This window comes from Mesoplodon mirus (genome assembly GCF_964341445.2).
Source record: "Mesoplodon mirus genome assembly, chromosome: 16".
Lineage (NCBI taxonomy): Eukaryota > Metazoa > Chordata > Mammalia > Artiodactyla > Ziphiidae > Mesoplodon > Mesoplodon mirus.
Genome location: NC_138992.1, coordinates 18,221,359 through 18,237,410, shown reverse-complemented (window position 1 = coordinate 18,237,410; position 16,052 = coordinate 18,221,359). Strand labels below are relative to the sequence as shown.

Sequence of the window (16,052 nt, the reverse complement as noted above, 5' to 3'; positions counted from 1 at the left end):
AGGCCATTTATAGGAATAGCTGACACACCAACTGGTCACATTCTTGGTTTGTCAAAATCTGCAATCAGACCTTGTATTTCATTCATTCATCATATTTCTTGAGTGACTAATATGTGCCTGGTACTAGGAATATAATGATGAACTAGAACAAACATGTCTCTGCCTTAGTAGATCTGTAAAAGAAAATAGTGGAGGGTCAGTGTTAGATTAGTAGTAAGGGAGAATCAGGTAGCCCTGTTGTGGTTTCTAATGAGACTTTTAAAAAAGAAAGAATATGACAAATATACCACTCTACTGAGGGATGTTGATAATGGCGGAGGCCATGCAAGTGTAGGGGGTGGGGATATTCGGGAACTCTCTCTACTTTCTATTCAGTATTGTTGTGATCATAAGACTGCTCTAAAAAAGTAAAGTCTATTTTAAAAGTTTCAAAAAAGAAAGAAAGAAGAGAGTAAGATCTTAAAATTTTAATGAGAGTAAGATCTAAGAGAGTAGATCATAAAAATTCTCGTTAAAAAAGAAAAAAGAATGAACAAATTAATAGAAAAGATTTTATTCTATTCTAAATATTTTTGGTAACTTCACAGAAAACTAAGGATATTTTAATCTTAGCTAAATCATATTTTTAGTAAGTTAGATCTTCATTTATATCAGCTATGCTCAATTTTTAAAAAAATTTTATTTATTTATTTTTGGCTGCGTTGGGTCTTTGTTGCTGCATGCAGGCTTTCTCTAGTTGCAGTGAGCGGGGGCTACTCTTCATTGTGGTGCACGGGCTTCTCATTGCAGTGGCTTCTCTTGTTGTGAACACAGGTTCTGGGCACACGGGCTTCAGTAGTTGTAGCGTGTGGGCTCAGTAGTTGTGGCTCGCAGGCTTTAGAGCGCAGGCTCAGTAGTTGTGGAGCACAGGCTTAGTTGCTCCACAGCATGTGGGATCTTCCTGGACCAGAGCTCAAACCCGTGTCCCCTGCATTGGCAGGTGTACTCTCAACCACTTCACCACCAGGGAAGTCCCTATGCTCATTTTTTTTAAAATGACAGAAACTTAAATTTAATTGGAGTCCATGATACTCATCTCTAAATGATGTTAGTACTTAATATTGCCACATAAGGAACTTGTCAGAAAAAAACAGTTTTCACAAAAGCCAGGCATGTGAAAGTAAAAGCAGAGTTCCAGCCTAAGAAATTTCTTTTTTGATCCTTCAAAGGTCATGCTTGCCTTTTAACAGTCAGCTGCATTTTGGTGTAGACAGTCAGTCATTCAGTTAGCCTTCCAGTATTTACTGGACACCTACTATGTGTGAGATTGTGCTTGGATCTGACACTTGAGTAATAAATAAGGCATGGTCCCTGCAGTCATCAGGCTCATGGTGCCAGGCGAAATGAACATGAGAACAAGCAATGCAATGGGATAAGAGCCAAAGGAGGCACAGGTAATATGGAAGCAAATCACTCATTCATTCATTCATTTGTTCATTCAGTAAATATTTGTGGGTTAGGTACTATGTGGAAGGCACCATAGAAATGTGGGGGATGTAGCCATGATGGAGATAGATAATCCTTGAATTTGTTGTGCTTCTGCCTGTTGTGGTTGTAAAGAAGCTTTGAGTTGAGTCTTTAAGAATGAGGAGTATTTATAGAGACACCCAAGGTGGAAAGGGTATTTCAGGAGGGAATATCCTGTGAACTCAGGAGTTCGTCTTGTGGAAAGGATGATGGTACTTAGCTCTGGTGACCCCATCTCAGCACCAAATGGCCCCACCTTGGACCCTCACAAAAGAGATGTATGAGGGAGCCCTTATTATGGGCGATGACTGCATTTTGTCTGTAATGAATGACTATGCCCAGACTTTATTGTCATTTCATGGACAGTCACAGGCTGACATTTTAGAACATTTGATTTCCTTCCTTTTAATTACAGCCTACAAGGCTTATCAAAAGTATATCCAGTTCTATTCTTAGAGATCTGAGGTCTCTAAGCTTAGCCTTCAATTTCAGTCCTCATCTTAGGTACTTAAATAGTGGTTGTTTTTTTTTTTTTACTCAATTTATGTATGTATGTATGTATATATGTATTTATTTTTGGCTGCTTTGGGTCTTCGTTTTCACGCGGGCTTTCTCTAGTTGGGGCGAGCGGGGGCTACTCTTTGTTGCGGTGCGCAGGCTTCTCACTGTGGTGGCTTCTCTTGTTGCAGAGCACGGGCTCTAGGCTCGCAGGCTTCAGTAGTTGTGGCACACGGGCTCAGTAGTTGTGGCTCACAGGCTCTGGAGCACAGGCTCAGTAGTTGTGGCACACGGGCTTAGTTGCTCTGTGGCATATGGGATCTTCCCAGACCAGGGCTCGAACCCATGTCCCCTGCATTGGCAGGCGGATTCTCAACCACTGGGCCACCAGGGAAGTCCCTTAAATGGTGTTTTTTAACATGTTTTCTTCATTCCAAAAGATTTATCAGTTGTCATAGACCTGAGTATTCCTTCAGTCTGAGAAACATAAGTGAAGACATAGACAAATATTGATATATTGGCCTACATGTAGTTGGAACATTTCATAACTTCAAGGATAAGGAAATCTAAAATTCTCTGTTAATATATAACTACATCCTTAAAGGCTTTCTTTTTTTTCTTTTAAGGCATCTTGAGGGGCTGGAATATTCTTTTGAGGACCTTCCTCTCTTACTTTGACTTGTATTGCAGATAATAACAAATGCCACTTGCTTTTCTCTACATAAGTAGAAAATTAAAACAACCAGATGTTCTATTCCCCAGTCTTCCCCACCTTTTGCTTTCTTTGTGAATAAGCAAAGGATAGGTCAGGAAACTCTTATCAGGGGCTTATTCCCAAGGATACTGTCCTGGATGTCATCTTCAGCCTATGTCTTCCACTTGTGGAGAATCCCCGAGAAGCCATGTCCTTACCATTGATCCTTAGGTACTGTAAGGTCACGGGAGACCTCTGAGTCAACTGTGCATTTAATCATGCAGACTGCTGTTAGTCATCAGTGTATTTTCTTGTGTTCTAATTCTTTAAAAATCAGTGGTTCCCTGTGGGGAAAGCAACTGCAACTCCCACAGAAGAAGAGGCTATTTCTGCTAAATTTCCAGATGCACGTTAGGGCACAATTGTTCGCAAGTGAGGGAGCATGTACCTCCTATTAAAAACAGTACTCACAGGACTTCTCTGGTGGCACAGTAGTTAAGAATCTGCCTGCCAATGCAGGGGACACAGGTTTGAGCCCTGGTTCGGGAAGATCCCACATGCTGCGGAGCAACTAAGCCCATGCGCCACAACTACTGAGCCCACGTGCCACAACTACTGAAGCCCGCACGCCTAGAGCCCGTGCTCCGCAACGAGAAGCCACTACAATGAGAATCCCACGCACCACAATGAAGCGTAGCCTCCGCTCGCTGCAACTAGAGAAAGCCCACACGCAGCAATGAAGACCCAACACAGCCAAAAATAAAACAAATAAATAAAAAGCAAAAAAAGAAAAGTACCCACTCCAATTATTACCCGGTTAGCTAAACTAGTAGCTATTTGGGTAACACCCAGTAGACGTACTCATGGTGATTTTCTGTCTGAACAACTTGATTTAGCAATTGAGCATTAGATGTTGGCTTGTCTGAGTAAGTTATGTGATTTTTAAACTCAGATATGATTGTAGTTTTACTTTTGAGAAATAACTCTCTTCCTGTCAGTTCCTAGGAGAAGAGTGAGTCTCAGAACAGGAGGTCAGAGGCTCGGTGGTCAGTACTCTGCCCTCTTCCTGCAGTACTGGTCTTTTGTGAGCTCAGAAAACACCACCAAGGCCACATGCAATAGGCATGGATGTTAGGAAAGCATTGAGGTGGATGGAGCAGCCCTGAGGACCGCTAACAAGGAAGAAGGGCTTTTTGAAAGGTGATGGGTATACCTTGATCCAAGAGGTGGTCAACAAGGAACACAGCAGACATCAAAACTTCAAACGAAAGGACAATCAGTATGTGCAGTGTAGAAAAAAACTGCTATTCCCAGAGCAAATACTACATCAATACCTTTCTTTCTGGAACTTACAAACCAAGATGTTAAAAGTGATTATTTTCTAGGACTGGAGTCCTTGCTTTTTGTATCTTCTAATTTGCCTACAGTGAATATGTATTGCACTTAGAATGGAAAAAAAAAGTTATTTGTAAGTTTAAACACTTTAGATCACTTGCATGCCTGCTGCCTATCAAATTATTTTCCTTTATTTATGTTCCCTCCTAGGCTTTGCCAGTTCACACATAATTTCTTTGTAATTGCGAAGAGATGTAGTTCTGCATTCTATTATTTCAAAGTATTGTTGTACATGGAAAACAGATACTAGAGACTTTCTGTGATGCAAGCCAGGGTAACCCAGACCCAAGTCTGATTCTTCTCTCTGTCTGATGAATCGGGCCTCAATATAGCATGCTGTCACCTGTTCAGCAGTCTTGTGATACAACCCATTTGGAAGATGAGGTGTCAGAGCATGAATTTCTCTGTTTTTCTGCCTGTAAAAATGTATAGTTTGTTAACAACACCATAAATTATTTGGAATAAGAAGTTTGTTCAGTGGAAAAGAAACATGAATAGGTTTAGATTTTTATGGGGCTGAATCAGCCAAATCAAACACAGGCTGTCCTGAAGCTTCCAAGTTTTTAATGGAAACTCACGCTCTTTAGAAATTTGCTGCCTAATTATAATTCATGCCTTTTGCAGATACATTACAGGGTGGACCAAAAGGAAAATGTTAGATATGTCCACTTGTGATTTCTATTGTGTTACTCGTGGAGTGCCAACTGCATACGTCCAATGGCCTGGTGCGTGCAAAGTCACAGGCCAGATCCCTGCAGGCTGAGCCACTTCAGTGGGAGGGAGGCCGATAAACTTGCAGTATTACAAATACAGAGGACAAGCTCAGATACAGAGCCAGCCTTCTGTATGTGGTTGTGCAGAAGTCACCAGTGTCAGGATTTAATTTAAAAGTCCCATGATAACCATAACCCTAAATCAACCCTCATGATTGTCTTCATCAGCGATGTCCTTTCGAAACCCAGAAAAACAGAACCACCCAGATTTCCTTTTAAGGAGAACTTTTCTTTTCTTTTCTTTCTTTCTTTTTTCTTCTTTTTTTGAATAGGTTTAACTGGTGTGAAGGGAGATAAAGGAAATCCAGGCATTGGAACCCAAGGTCCAAGAGGCCCCCCTGGGCCAGCAGGTAACTCTTCCTACCTAATAGGAAACTGCAAGATGGAAATCCTAAATCTTTATATTCACTTGACATTGCAGGTGAGGCAAATGGCCATATTACATCCTTGTGTCCAACTGGAATGGCTATATTTCTCGTTCCTTTCATTGGAAGGCCAGTTTGTTGGTAACGAACCTCCCAATACACAAGCCCCCAAGGATACAGCATATTCTGGGATCTTATTGGTTGCATGAGTTAGGCTGGGCTAGGCTATGCTGTCGTAACAAATCAATCCCCAATGCTTAGTGGATTGATACTTATGCAAAGTTTGATGTGGGTAGGGTAACTTTCCCCCCATTTTGGAACAAAAGGTCTTGAGGAGAAAGATAAAGGAGGCATATCAACTTCTTGAATGCAGGATGAAAGATGTCATTTCCAGTCATATTTCACTGGCTGAAACTAGCCATAAAGGCCCAGCCGACCTGTAAGGGAGTCTCAAAATCTAGGGGAATGCATGGATATTTGATGAACACTCATAGTTTCTGCCACCATGGTCACCTTACTGAATGAGTTTTGTGTATTTTACTATGTGCTTTTAGAATGGCTTCCAGATGATCATACTCTGTTATTAAAGTTATAAGTTTACAATTCTACTGTATATTTACAATCCCCGTCTTAGCCATATTGAATCAAATGACTTACCGATTTTTCTTTCCAACCTAATGATGATTTTGGAAAATACCTTTTGTAGGAGAGATTCCTAATGCAATGGATTCACTTTGAGTATAAATACTCCTGTTATTAGAGATTGTATGAGGAACTGATCTAGCTCGTGCCTTACACAGAATGAGTGGTTGGTGAATGTTAATTGAACGAAACTGAATGCATCTGAGAGTCACAACGCTTTTCAAATGTAAGGTGGTACATGTTCCTAATTTTCATTTTGGTTCTAGTCGAAGAGTTTCATTTCTAGTTGAAAAAGGCCTTCTAAACACTGTTGGAATCCAGGCCTAAAGCAAAACAAAACAAACACATAAACCAGAAAAATTCCAGACTGACGTACTTCTTAAATTCACAAAAATTTTAATCCCCCTCTCACTTTCACTCAGTGTAAATTCTCAATTGATTCAAGCTAGCCTAAAGAAATTTTGGACTCGTATATTGGGTCCAATTTCAGAATTCTCATTTTTCTCCTCCAGTATAATTTCTTTCAAATTTAGACTAATTTATTCCAATTATCTGGGGCCATAAACCAGGATAAGTTATAAGGTTGAGATCAAGTTTGTTCATGTGTGTGTGCACATGTATGTGTGTGTGTGTGTGTGTGTGTGTGTGCATGGCCATACATTGAATTCATAAGGAACCTGCATTGGGAAACAGAAGCTCCAAAAATAAAACAAGATTGACAGTGGTATGCTCCTTTCCTTTTCATAACCAGGAGGTGATAAAAAAAAAAAAAGACTACATCTTGCTTTCTGGTTTCCTGAGCTGATTGAAAGCATTGACCTCCAGGAGAACATGTGATTGAAGTATGATCCTCTGTCCGGGAAATCCAGTTCAGGAATAGAACTCAATGAGTAGAGAGAGGCAGATCACCCTAGTTGTTAAGATGTGTAATATGCCTTCTTGTAAGAGTTAGTTTACTTCTTGGTAGTCTGAAAACTCACCCTGTGATGATAAAAGACCAACTCTTTTCATTGGTGGGTACTTCGTAGGACCTTCCGGGGAAAGTCGACCAGGAAGCCCTGGACCCCCTGGCTCTCCTGGACCAAGGGGTCCACCAGGTCACTTGGGGGTGCCTGGACCACAAGGTCCTTCTGGCCAGCCTGGATACTGCGACCCCTCTTCATGTTCTGCTTACAGCGTAGGAGGTAAGTGTCAGCCCTTGTGGGCTTTGAGCAATGTCTTACTATGCTTAGTATCATAATGGTGAGGGTGCTATAAAAGCAGACCTATTATGGGCAGGAAGCAGAGCTTGAATTGCTCACTACCTTTTAAATTATCCAGAGGCATCTTCTGTAAAGTACAAATTAATATAGAGGTTACCCCTGAAGAGGACATTTAAAATAATACCACATCTAAGTCTTCCTTGCTTCCAAACGGCGATCCACACAGATTTGGCCTCTGACCTCATATCTGATCATTGAGGGACATGTTTGAACATTCTTTGGGGCCTCTCATTCTGTGTTATTTCTATGGTGTGGCCATGAAGTCCTCTAATGTTTTTCTCTTGTTTTGGGGAAACCTCAAACTTAGAACTTTCCCCGTAATTAGGAGAGCCCTGGAGATACTGTTGGGTGACATCCTGCCCACCGCATGCATTTGAGGTCACCAAGGATTATTTTAAGAAACAAAAGTGGCCATGCTGTCCTTGCCTCTTACTAACTACTAGACTGAGATTCTGAAAAGATTATGCTTCCTGAAAACATCTGTGGTCTGCATGCTGGAGGGTTGTGTAATGGGACATTTTCTAACATAGTCACACTTGGAAGCATCAAGAGAGAGGTTCAAAGACTGCTTTGGGGCAATGAGCTTATTAGCCAATGAATTTAAAGTTTCTGCTTTAGAAGAAATTTAACTTTATTTGCCAGAGGGACTGGTCAAAGTTTTGCTGATGTGTTTTTCTCTGTTCATCTCTTCCCTCCCCGTTCTCTCAAATATCCCTGTCCCTTATTAAGAGCTGATCCCTTACAATGATTACCAGCACTGATGTGGAACTCCTCCACTGATTACATTGGCCTGGGCAATTGGCTGCAGATACAGAACTGTCCTGTTGACCACCACCCATCTCCTGCCCCTAACAATGGGCACTCTGTTTCCCTGCCTCACCTGCTTCCCCACCCGCCCACTGTCACATTTCTTGCCCTCCCTGCTCCAAACACATGCAATGATAAGACTGGAACTTAACCAAATCACATGTGTCAGTTGTTATAGAAACTGCTCCATATCAGCCTGAGCATAGGTATAAGATTGTCTACCAAGAATTATCCCAAGCTTCCCTAGGTGAAGGCCCAGGAATAGTTACTTAAATGTGTCTTCTCCTCTTTCCTGTACCCACACAAATTGCTGGGCATCTTTCTCCCTGACCACGCTACTATCCATTCTTCCTCTGATCACCACCCCTCCCTACTGCACCCTGGTGTTGGACTTCTAACACAAGATTGGTTTTTAAAATTTATTTTTCTTTCATCATTCTGCTGATATTTCAGGGTTTCTTTTGTAAATAAAACATGTAATATTTAAGCAGTTGGCTGTGATTCTAGTTTCCTAACAATTTCTGCAGTATATCTGTACCTTCCCTTCTTTCACTAACCATCTGAAACCTCCTGGGAAAGGTGCAAGCAGTGTGGTGGGTAAAGGTAGCTACTACTTTCTACCCAAGCAGGATATCTCTGTACTTTAGAGACCATGTCTCTATGGACCCATATAAGGGGAGGATATCAATTTATGGTTCCTGGGTTCTATCAAGTCCCCACCCCCGCTCTTCCTCTCTAGTTCCCCATCCTGATCAGCCAGAATTCACCCCTGTCCAAGATGAGCTGGAAGCCATGGAGCTGTGGGGCTCTGGGATCTGATAGTCTCAGGAGAACTTGGAGGACCAACCGCAAAAGCTCCTAAGGCAACTTAATCAAGAAGAATGTCATTATGTGGTTTGTATGCTACCTTTGGGGGGGCTCATTTCACCAGCCTACATCTCCTCCTTGGATATTGTTAATAATATTGTTTTATTAACAAAAAGTATGTTTTAAAAAATTCCCCTTAATCCATGACACCATAGGATTGATTTCTCTTTGTTGTTTTAATGGCATGCTCAAAGAAAAATTGGCCAAGAAGTTTGAACTCTGGAATCTTTTCTGTGTTAGATGACCTCAAGTCCTAAAATGCAACAAGACAGATATGACTGTCTTTGAGGAAAATGGGGTCCCAGCAGAGCAGAAATTCAAAGGGACTCGAAGATTATGCTGTCTATCCTTATCCCCTCTAGGAATGACCTTGCTGAAAAGAAAGAAGGGACATGATTGGAGAAACTACCTCTTGCTAAATTGATCTGTCCAACTCTGAGATCACTTGGTAACTAGCTCCACTGGTATCCAAGAATATGTGTTAGAATATAACCTTTCTGAATTTGGTGATTGTAAAAATAGATTTAATTTTTTTCAGTGGCTTTTGACACGTAAAATAATGACTTTCCACTGATTGTGATGGGAAAAGATCCAATTTTGATGAACAATTTATCCAACAGTATGTTCCAGAGCTTGCCCTCCTTAACCACATGGATTACCTTTGTACATGCAGATATATTTTTGCAAACCTATTTCCATTCTTTTTTTTAAGCAAATAAAAATTTTAAACAATGTATGTGGATTGTTTTTATTTTATTCCATTTCTATATGTCACCTTAAACTTTTGTAGTCTTGGCTTAGGTTTAACCAGAAAAATGACAGCTGCCTACCTTTAGACACTCATTCAAACATTCATTCATTCATTCATTCTGAGTGTGGTAGGACACTTAACAGAAAAAGGCAGTTGACTTGAGTCTAACAGACTGACAGAATTCTATTATTCATTTATAACCTACCAGACAGCAATGACTGTGAAAATGTAAGACTGATGCTAAATAAATGTTTGCCTAAAGAACTTATCTTTTGGTTTTAAGAAAAGCCTGAAAAACTCTAGAAGACAAAGAAGAAATGAGGTTGAATCTAATAGATTCTAACTTCTAAACTATAATTTTTCTTTTGCTCATAAAGGAAAACACTAGGTGTTTGAAAAAGATTTGGGTTCTATTAATTGTTTGTGGAAAATAGAAATGAAAGAGAACCATAAACTGAACGTATATTCCTTTTCCTCTGTAGCATCTCCCTAATAACAGGTAAATGTGAGAAGTAGAGATGGGGTCATTTATCACCAGAAGCTGGATTCTTCCTGGATCAGGAAAGTCTCTTGAGCTTCTTTGGGTCCCCTCACCACACAGATTGGTTTAAGACCTTCCCATCCAAAGTATTCAAACAAAAGGGTCTATGTGTGCCTTTGGGGATCCAGGTAAACATAAATATATTTTTTGCTGCCTTTGCAAGAAATGAAAGAAGACAGTGAGCGGATAACAACAGTGGTTCCCTTTTAGTTATGGCACATGCTTCCACATGTAGAAAGCAGGACTAATGAGGAGGAAAGCTTGCACAAGATTGAATGACCCAGAATCACCTGAGAGAACTCTTTAAATGACTGGGGTGTGTCACTAGTCATAGCATTCCCTTGTATCTCAGATTTCTTGGTCTTCAACAAGTGAGTAGAGAGGATATTCTGTATGCGTTAGTGTTTGGCCCTTGGAAATGCAAAGACTAGTTATGTCACTCAGAAGACCTTCAAAGTTTGATATAAATGGTGAAGTATAAACCACTAGAGGTTCTAGTCCATTCATATTCTTTTTTTAAAAATACATTTATTTATTTATTTATTTTTGGCTGTGTTGGGTCTTCATTGCTGCGCACTGGCTTTCTTTAGTTGCGGTGAGCGGGGGGCTAGCTTTGTTATGGTGCACGGGCTTCTCATTGTGGTGGCTTCTCTTGTTGCAGAGCACAGGCTTTACGCGTATGGGATTCAGTTGTTGTGGCACACGGGCTCAGTAGTTGTGGCTCATGGGCTCTAGAGTGCAGGGTCAGTAGTTGTGGCGCATGGGCTTAGTTGCTCTGTGGCATGTGGGATCTTCCCGGATCAGGGCTCAAACCCGTGTCCTCTGCATTGGCAGGCAGATTCTTAACCACTGCACCACCAGTGAAGTCCCCATATCATTCTTGAGTTGTGCAAATATACTTGGCTTTGATTTTACTTGGTGATCTAAATTTGTTTATTTAAGCTGTGGGAACATTTCATTAGTTTGGAATTTGTCATCACTTGGACCCAGTTCATGAGATTTTTATTGAGTGAAATGTTCATAATAAAAGGCGTAATTCAAATTCAAGATTTTTATGTTTACAGTACATTGCCTTGTAAAAAAAAGCTTATTTTGAAGTACATTTTTATTGACTTACCTATTTTGGCAGGAAGATACTTATATTTTAATTTATAGTTTATATCATTTCTGAAAGTAATAAAGTATCATTTCATAAAAGGACATTACTCCTCAGAATTTTCATCACTTTGGTTAGAAACTCTTGATTTCTAGAATTACAGACTCGGGGCAGAGTGGTTGAAAAATTTAGTTTAGGAGAAAACTGAGCATAAGTCGGAGTTTTGGAGAGTAACAAGGGCTAGAGATATAAATTTAGGAGTCAGGTGCATGTAGGTAGTATTTAAAGGCTATGGAAATGGATGAGATCACCTGGAACATTTCCTTACCTTCTACTATCCCTTTTTCATTTTTGTTTCCACAAGCTCTCCAACCTGGTTTTTCTTATTTTATTTTGAAATGTATCTCTCAGCTAAATATTCTCCAGACTACAGACATAGTGAACTAGTTGCAAAAACCCTTGATGCGTGCTCTCTTTTATTTCTCTATCTTTGGCATGCTTTTTCTTCCACTTGGGAAACCTTCATCTTTGTCCCACCCCAGTTTAAAGGACCTATTTATTTTTGTTTGTTTGTTTGTTTTCACTTTTATTATGAAAAATGTTAAATATATTGAAAAGTAGAGAGACTAGCAAATAAACATATACCATCACCTTTAAAAATAATTTTTACCATTTGGGCATGTTTGTTTCATAAATTTAAAGTATTTTGATACAAGTTATGGACATCATGACATGTCACCCTTAAACGCTTCAACATGCATCCCTGAAAAACTAGGATATTTTCCTCAAATCCACAATTTCATTATCACACCTTATGAAAGTAACAGTTATTCCATAATAACATTTAATTTCCAACTTCCCTCAGTTGTCCCAAAGAAGTAAAGGACCTACTTTTATTCATATTCACCATTTGAAACTAAGCCAGGTTCCTCTTCCTGTGTGAAGCCTTCTCTGAACCCAACCATCACCACCTGGACAACCTCCATAACCATGACACCATAGTTCCCTTTTCTAGTGAGTTCTTTAACCTCTTAGCTCCCATTTTACTTGTGTGCATACTTTAAGCGGTCTCAGACTGTCCACAGTGTGCTTAGCACTTAACAGCTGCTCAATTAATGTTTGTAGCGTCATCTCACCCTAGCACAGTTTGATTTATAATCCTAGTCAAATCATATACTCAGTCTACAGTGGGAAAAGTTTCCTCTAGCTATAAGCTAGAACATTTTGGAGACAGCAATAATGCCTAGGAATGAATGATCAGCTTCTTAGAAGCTTGCAAATTCAGATCTATTAAGTATTTCAGAATGTTAGGAAGAGATATTTAAATTTGTCTTCCTATACATGTATTCATTCATGTGTTCATGAATTCATCCATCTCTTTGTGCATGCATCCATCCATCTATCAAACTTTTAATTAGTATCTGCCATGGGTTCAGCCACGTATTAGGGTGTAGGGAAAGAAAAGGTGAATATGATGGTGTAGGAGCTTCCTAACTTCTTGCTCTAAGTTGAAGCAGGTAAGGTAATTTGGACAAGATTGTAGAAGATCTATCCCATGATAAAATGTTCAGATTTCTGCCTGAAAGCAATAGGAAGTCAGTAGGCGTCTTTAAGTAGGTAAGTGACCTGATTGGGCTTATTATTTGCAGACACAATTTTTTTTTTTCACCGTATGCGGGCCTCTCACCGCTGTGGCCTCTCCTGCTGTGGAGCACAGGCTCCGGATGCGCAAGCTCAGCAGCCATGGCTCACGGGCCCAGCCGCTCCACGGCACATGGGATCCTCCCAGACCGGGGCACGAACCCACGTCCCCTGCATCGGCAGGCGGACTCTCAACCACTGCACCACCAGGGAAGCCCCCTACAGACACAATTTTTATATAGTGTAAATTTAAGATAGACTGGTGTGGGGAAAGATCAAGAAAAGAAAAAGACATTTAATGAAGACCTCCCACGTATTAGCCTCTATTCTGGATTCCTTATATTAAGTTGATTTCCACAAGTTAGGTAAGTATTCCCTTTTTACAAACTATCAAACACGTAAGGTAAGTAACATGACACACATCCACAGAAGAGGCAAAGAGGGATTCTAACTCTAATTGGTTTGTTCTCGTAGCTCATGACCCCTTCCCTGTATGTACCATGCTGCCTGGTGCAGTAGTTCAGATGACGAGGGCCTGGACCACAGTGGTGCAGTGAGGAATAAGAGGAGGAGAGAGATTTGAGAGCTGATGAGGAGGTATGTACTATGGGCAGAACTCGACTGATGGGATAAGGTTGGGAAATGACAGGTAGAAGGTAAGAATGGCTTCAAGATTGCAAGTTTGGGAGCTTGAGTGAGTGGGAATTTCACTGAGTTAGAAACTTGAGGAGGAAGAGAATGATTTTAGAATGGCATGCTGGTTTTGAGCTTTTTCTACTTTTTTTCAGAGTAAGTACAATATTAACGGCAGATAACAACTCAAGAAGGTTGAGACGGTGAAGAATGATTTTGGATGACTAATTTAGTCTGTGACAACCATCAGGACTTATCCCTTTGGGCCTGTCCCCCAAGAGAAGGGCTGTTCAAATGCAGAATGGAGGTTTCCAAGGTATGAACCAAAATATTTGGTTTAAAAAAATCATAACTTTTTGTTCTGATTGGCTGTGGCATTGGAAACACTGATGTAAACGGTCCATTTGTGCTAGACAAGCTCAGAGTTTAGAGAATTCCTTTGCCACAAAGTCCTGGTTATTCTCTACTCTCTAGAATAACTCTATCCTTAACAAAAACTAACTACCTGAATATACTTGCAACAGTTTTACATTATTTATCAGACTGAATAATTTGACTAGAAATTTGGCTGACACGAGATGCTTAAATCTATTGATAAATGAAAAAAGCAAGTTGCAGAACAATATGTACAATATTTATCTATTATTCTGTTCATCTATCTGTATTGAAAAACTGGGATGAATAAACTCCAGACACTTAACCAGGCTTACTTCCTGGTTATGGGGTTGTGCAAAGTGTTCATTTCACTTAACTGTTCATGTTTAACATTTCTGTATTTGCAAAATATTTTGCAACAAGCGTGTGCTCTCAGAAACTTTACAGGAAAATCACAGGAGATTTCAGAGTAAAATTCTACTTTACAAAAATAATCTATTACCTTTTTAATAGTCTCATCCTAATGAGTGATGTGAATGAATGAAGAAATATGAGTCAATGATGTTTAGGAAAATGGAGGCAGAGATACATTTTTTTTTTTTTTTTTTTTTTTTTTTTTTTTTGCGGTACACGGGCCTCTCACTGTTGTGGCCTCTCCCGTTGCGGAGCACAGGCTCCGGACGCGCAGGCTCAGCGGCCATGGCTCACGGGCCCAGCCCCTCCGCGGCACGTGGGATCTTCCCAGACCGGGGCACGAACCTGCGTCCCCTGCATTGGCAGGCGGACTCTCATCCACTGCGCCACCAGGGAAGCCCAGGGATACTTTAAAAAGCAGAATAAAAGGGGCAGTAGGAGGGCTGGGATGATTTGCTTGTTTTGGTAGCATATCTAAATGAACAAATGTTAGTAATGATTTACTTTTTTCTCTGCATCTTGCTAAGTAATAAAAAACATACACTGGCATAGATAACCATATTTCATTGTTTGTTTGTTTTTAGAATGTTTAATTGCATTTTATCTTATTGATTAAAAACATTACCATGACCAATGTAGTGAAATTCAATTTTTCTAACCTAACTTAAAAGAAGTTTTATAATGGAATCCAAAGAAGTAAAAATATCTTTTCTTCAGCTCTAAAATGAATTTTGTATGGTAACAAAACAAAACTGAGTCAGATAGAAAAGATATGTATAATTACTGAAGACATTCATCTCCATTTTTCCCTGTCCTGTCATCTGGCCCACATTCAGTGACTCCTGATAAAACCGTATCCCTGTTATGCCCTAAAACTCATGTCACAAAATCGTTAACCAGCTGAGCTTTCACTCTGAGAAATCATTGTTATTTGAATTGCTAAGTTATTGAATAGATGTATTGAAGAGGATTTGGTTATTAGAAAATTCATGTGCTTTCACTTTACCTGTCCTTTCTCGTGTATATGGTTATATTATGCTTCTGAGCTGACAAATTTGCAGGTTGAAAGGATCGAACTTCACAGATAGAGTTCTTTTTACAAACATTCCAGTTATCAGATTTGGACACCACAAGTAGAAGCCTTGCTAACTAAATCTCCATTGTCACTGGCCACCTGCTCTTGTTCTTGGAGTGTTGCCAACAAGTTCTATCTCTGATTCCACTCTCAAGTGTGAGCATGTTTTATCAAATCAGGAGTGAGCCACAACTTGAAGGACCACAGGCCACAGAAAAGCTAGGAAAAATGGATACAATTCAAAAGCTGATTGGACAGGCAGCAATAACAGTCTGTCTAGAGCATTGGGAAAGTTTACTTTTCTGCTCCTGAAATATCTACAGTCCACATCTGGAGTGCTTTCTGAAGGAACTGGGTCTACACCTGCATGGCTAAAGATAGCTTTGAAGAATGGAGAGTAATTAAAAAGACCATGAACCCGGTCACGCATCTACCCAGCAGCTTGACAGTGAGCGAATAGCCTGATGGTTTATGCTGTCATATTTCTAGACAGCTGAACAATGACAGTTGTGGTCACCAGAAAGATTATGGCTTGGACACCACTTCTGAACCCTAACATTTACTTGTTTTTTCGTTTTTTTGAATTTTGCACCTATCAAAGCAGGCACTGACTGCAGCAATATCAGGTGTGTTTGGAATCCATCACTTGCTTTGTCACTCATTAGGGACCTATATTAGCTTGGAGTTGTTGACCATACATTCTTCCTTTAACTGATT

General features: G+C 40.1%; 1 protein-coding gene across 1 annotated transcript in view; it reads left to right on the top strand.

Annotated features, from left to right (window-relative positions):
- The window catches only part of COL14A1 (collagen type XIV alpha 1 chain), a 229,571-nt gene extending 220,028 nt beyond the window's left edge, over positions 1-9,543 (top strand). Inside the window, exons 46-48 of the mRNA XM_082601195.1 lie at positions 5,139-5,216; positions 6,902-7,057; positions 8,682-9,543. Of these exons, the coding sequence (XP_082457321.1) occupies positions 5,139-5,216; positions 6,902-7,057; positions 8,682-8,761 (314 nt within the window). The 3' untranslated portion in view covers positions 8,762-9,543. The remainder of the gene's footprint in view (positions 1-5,138; positions 5,217-6,901; positions 7,058-8,681) is intronic.
- Positions 9,544-16,052: the final 6,509 nt, after the last annotated feature.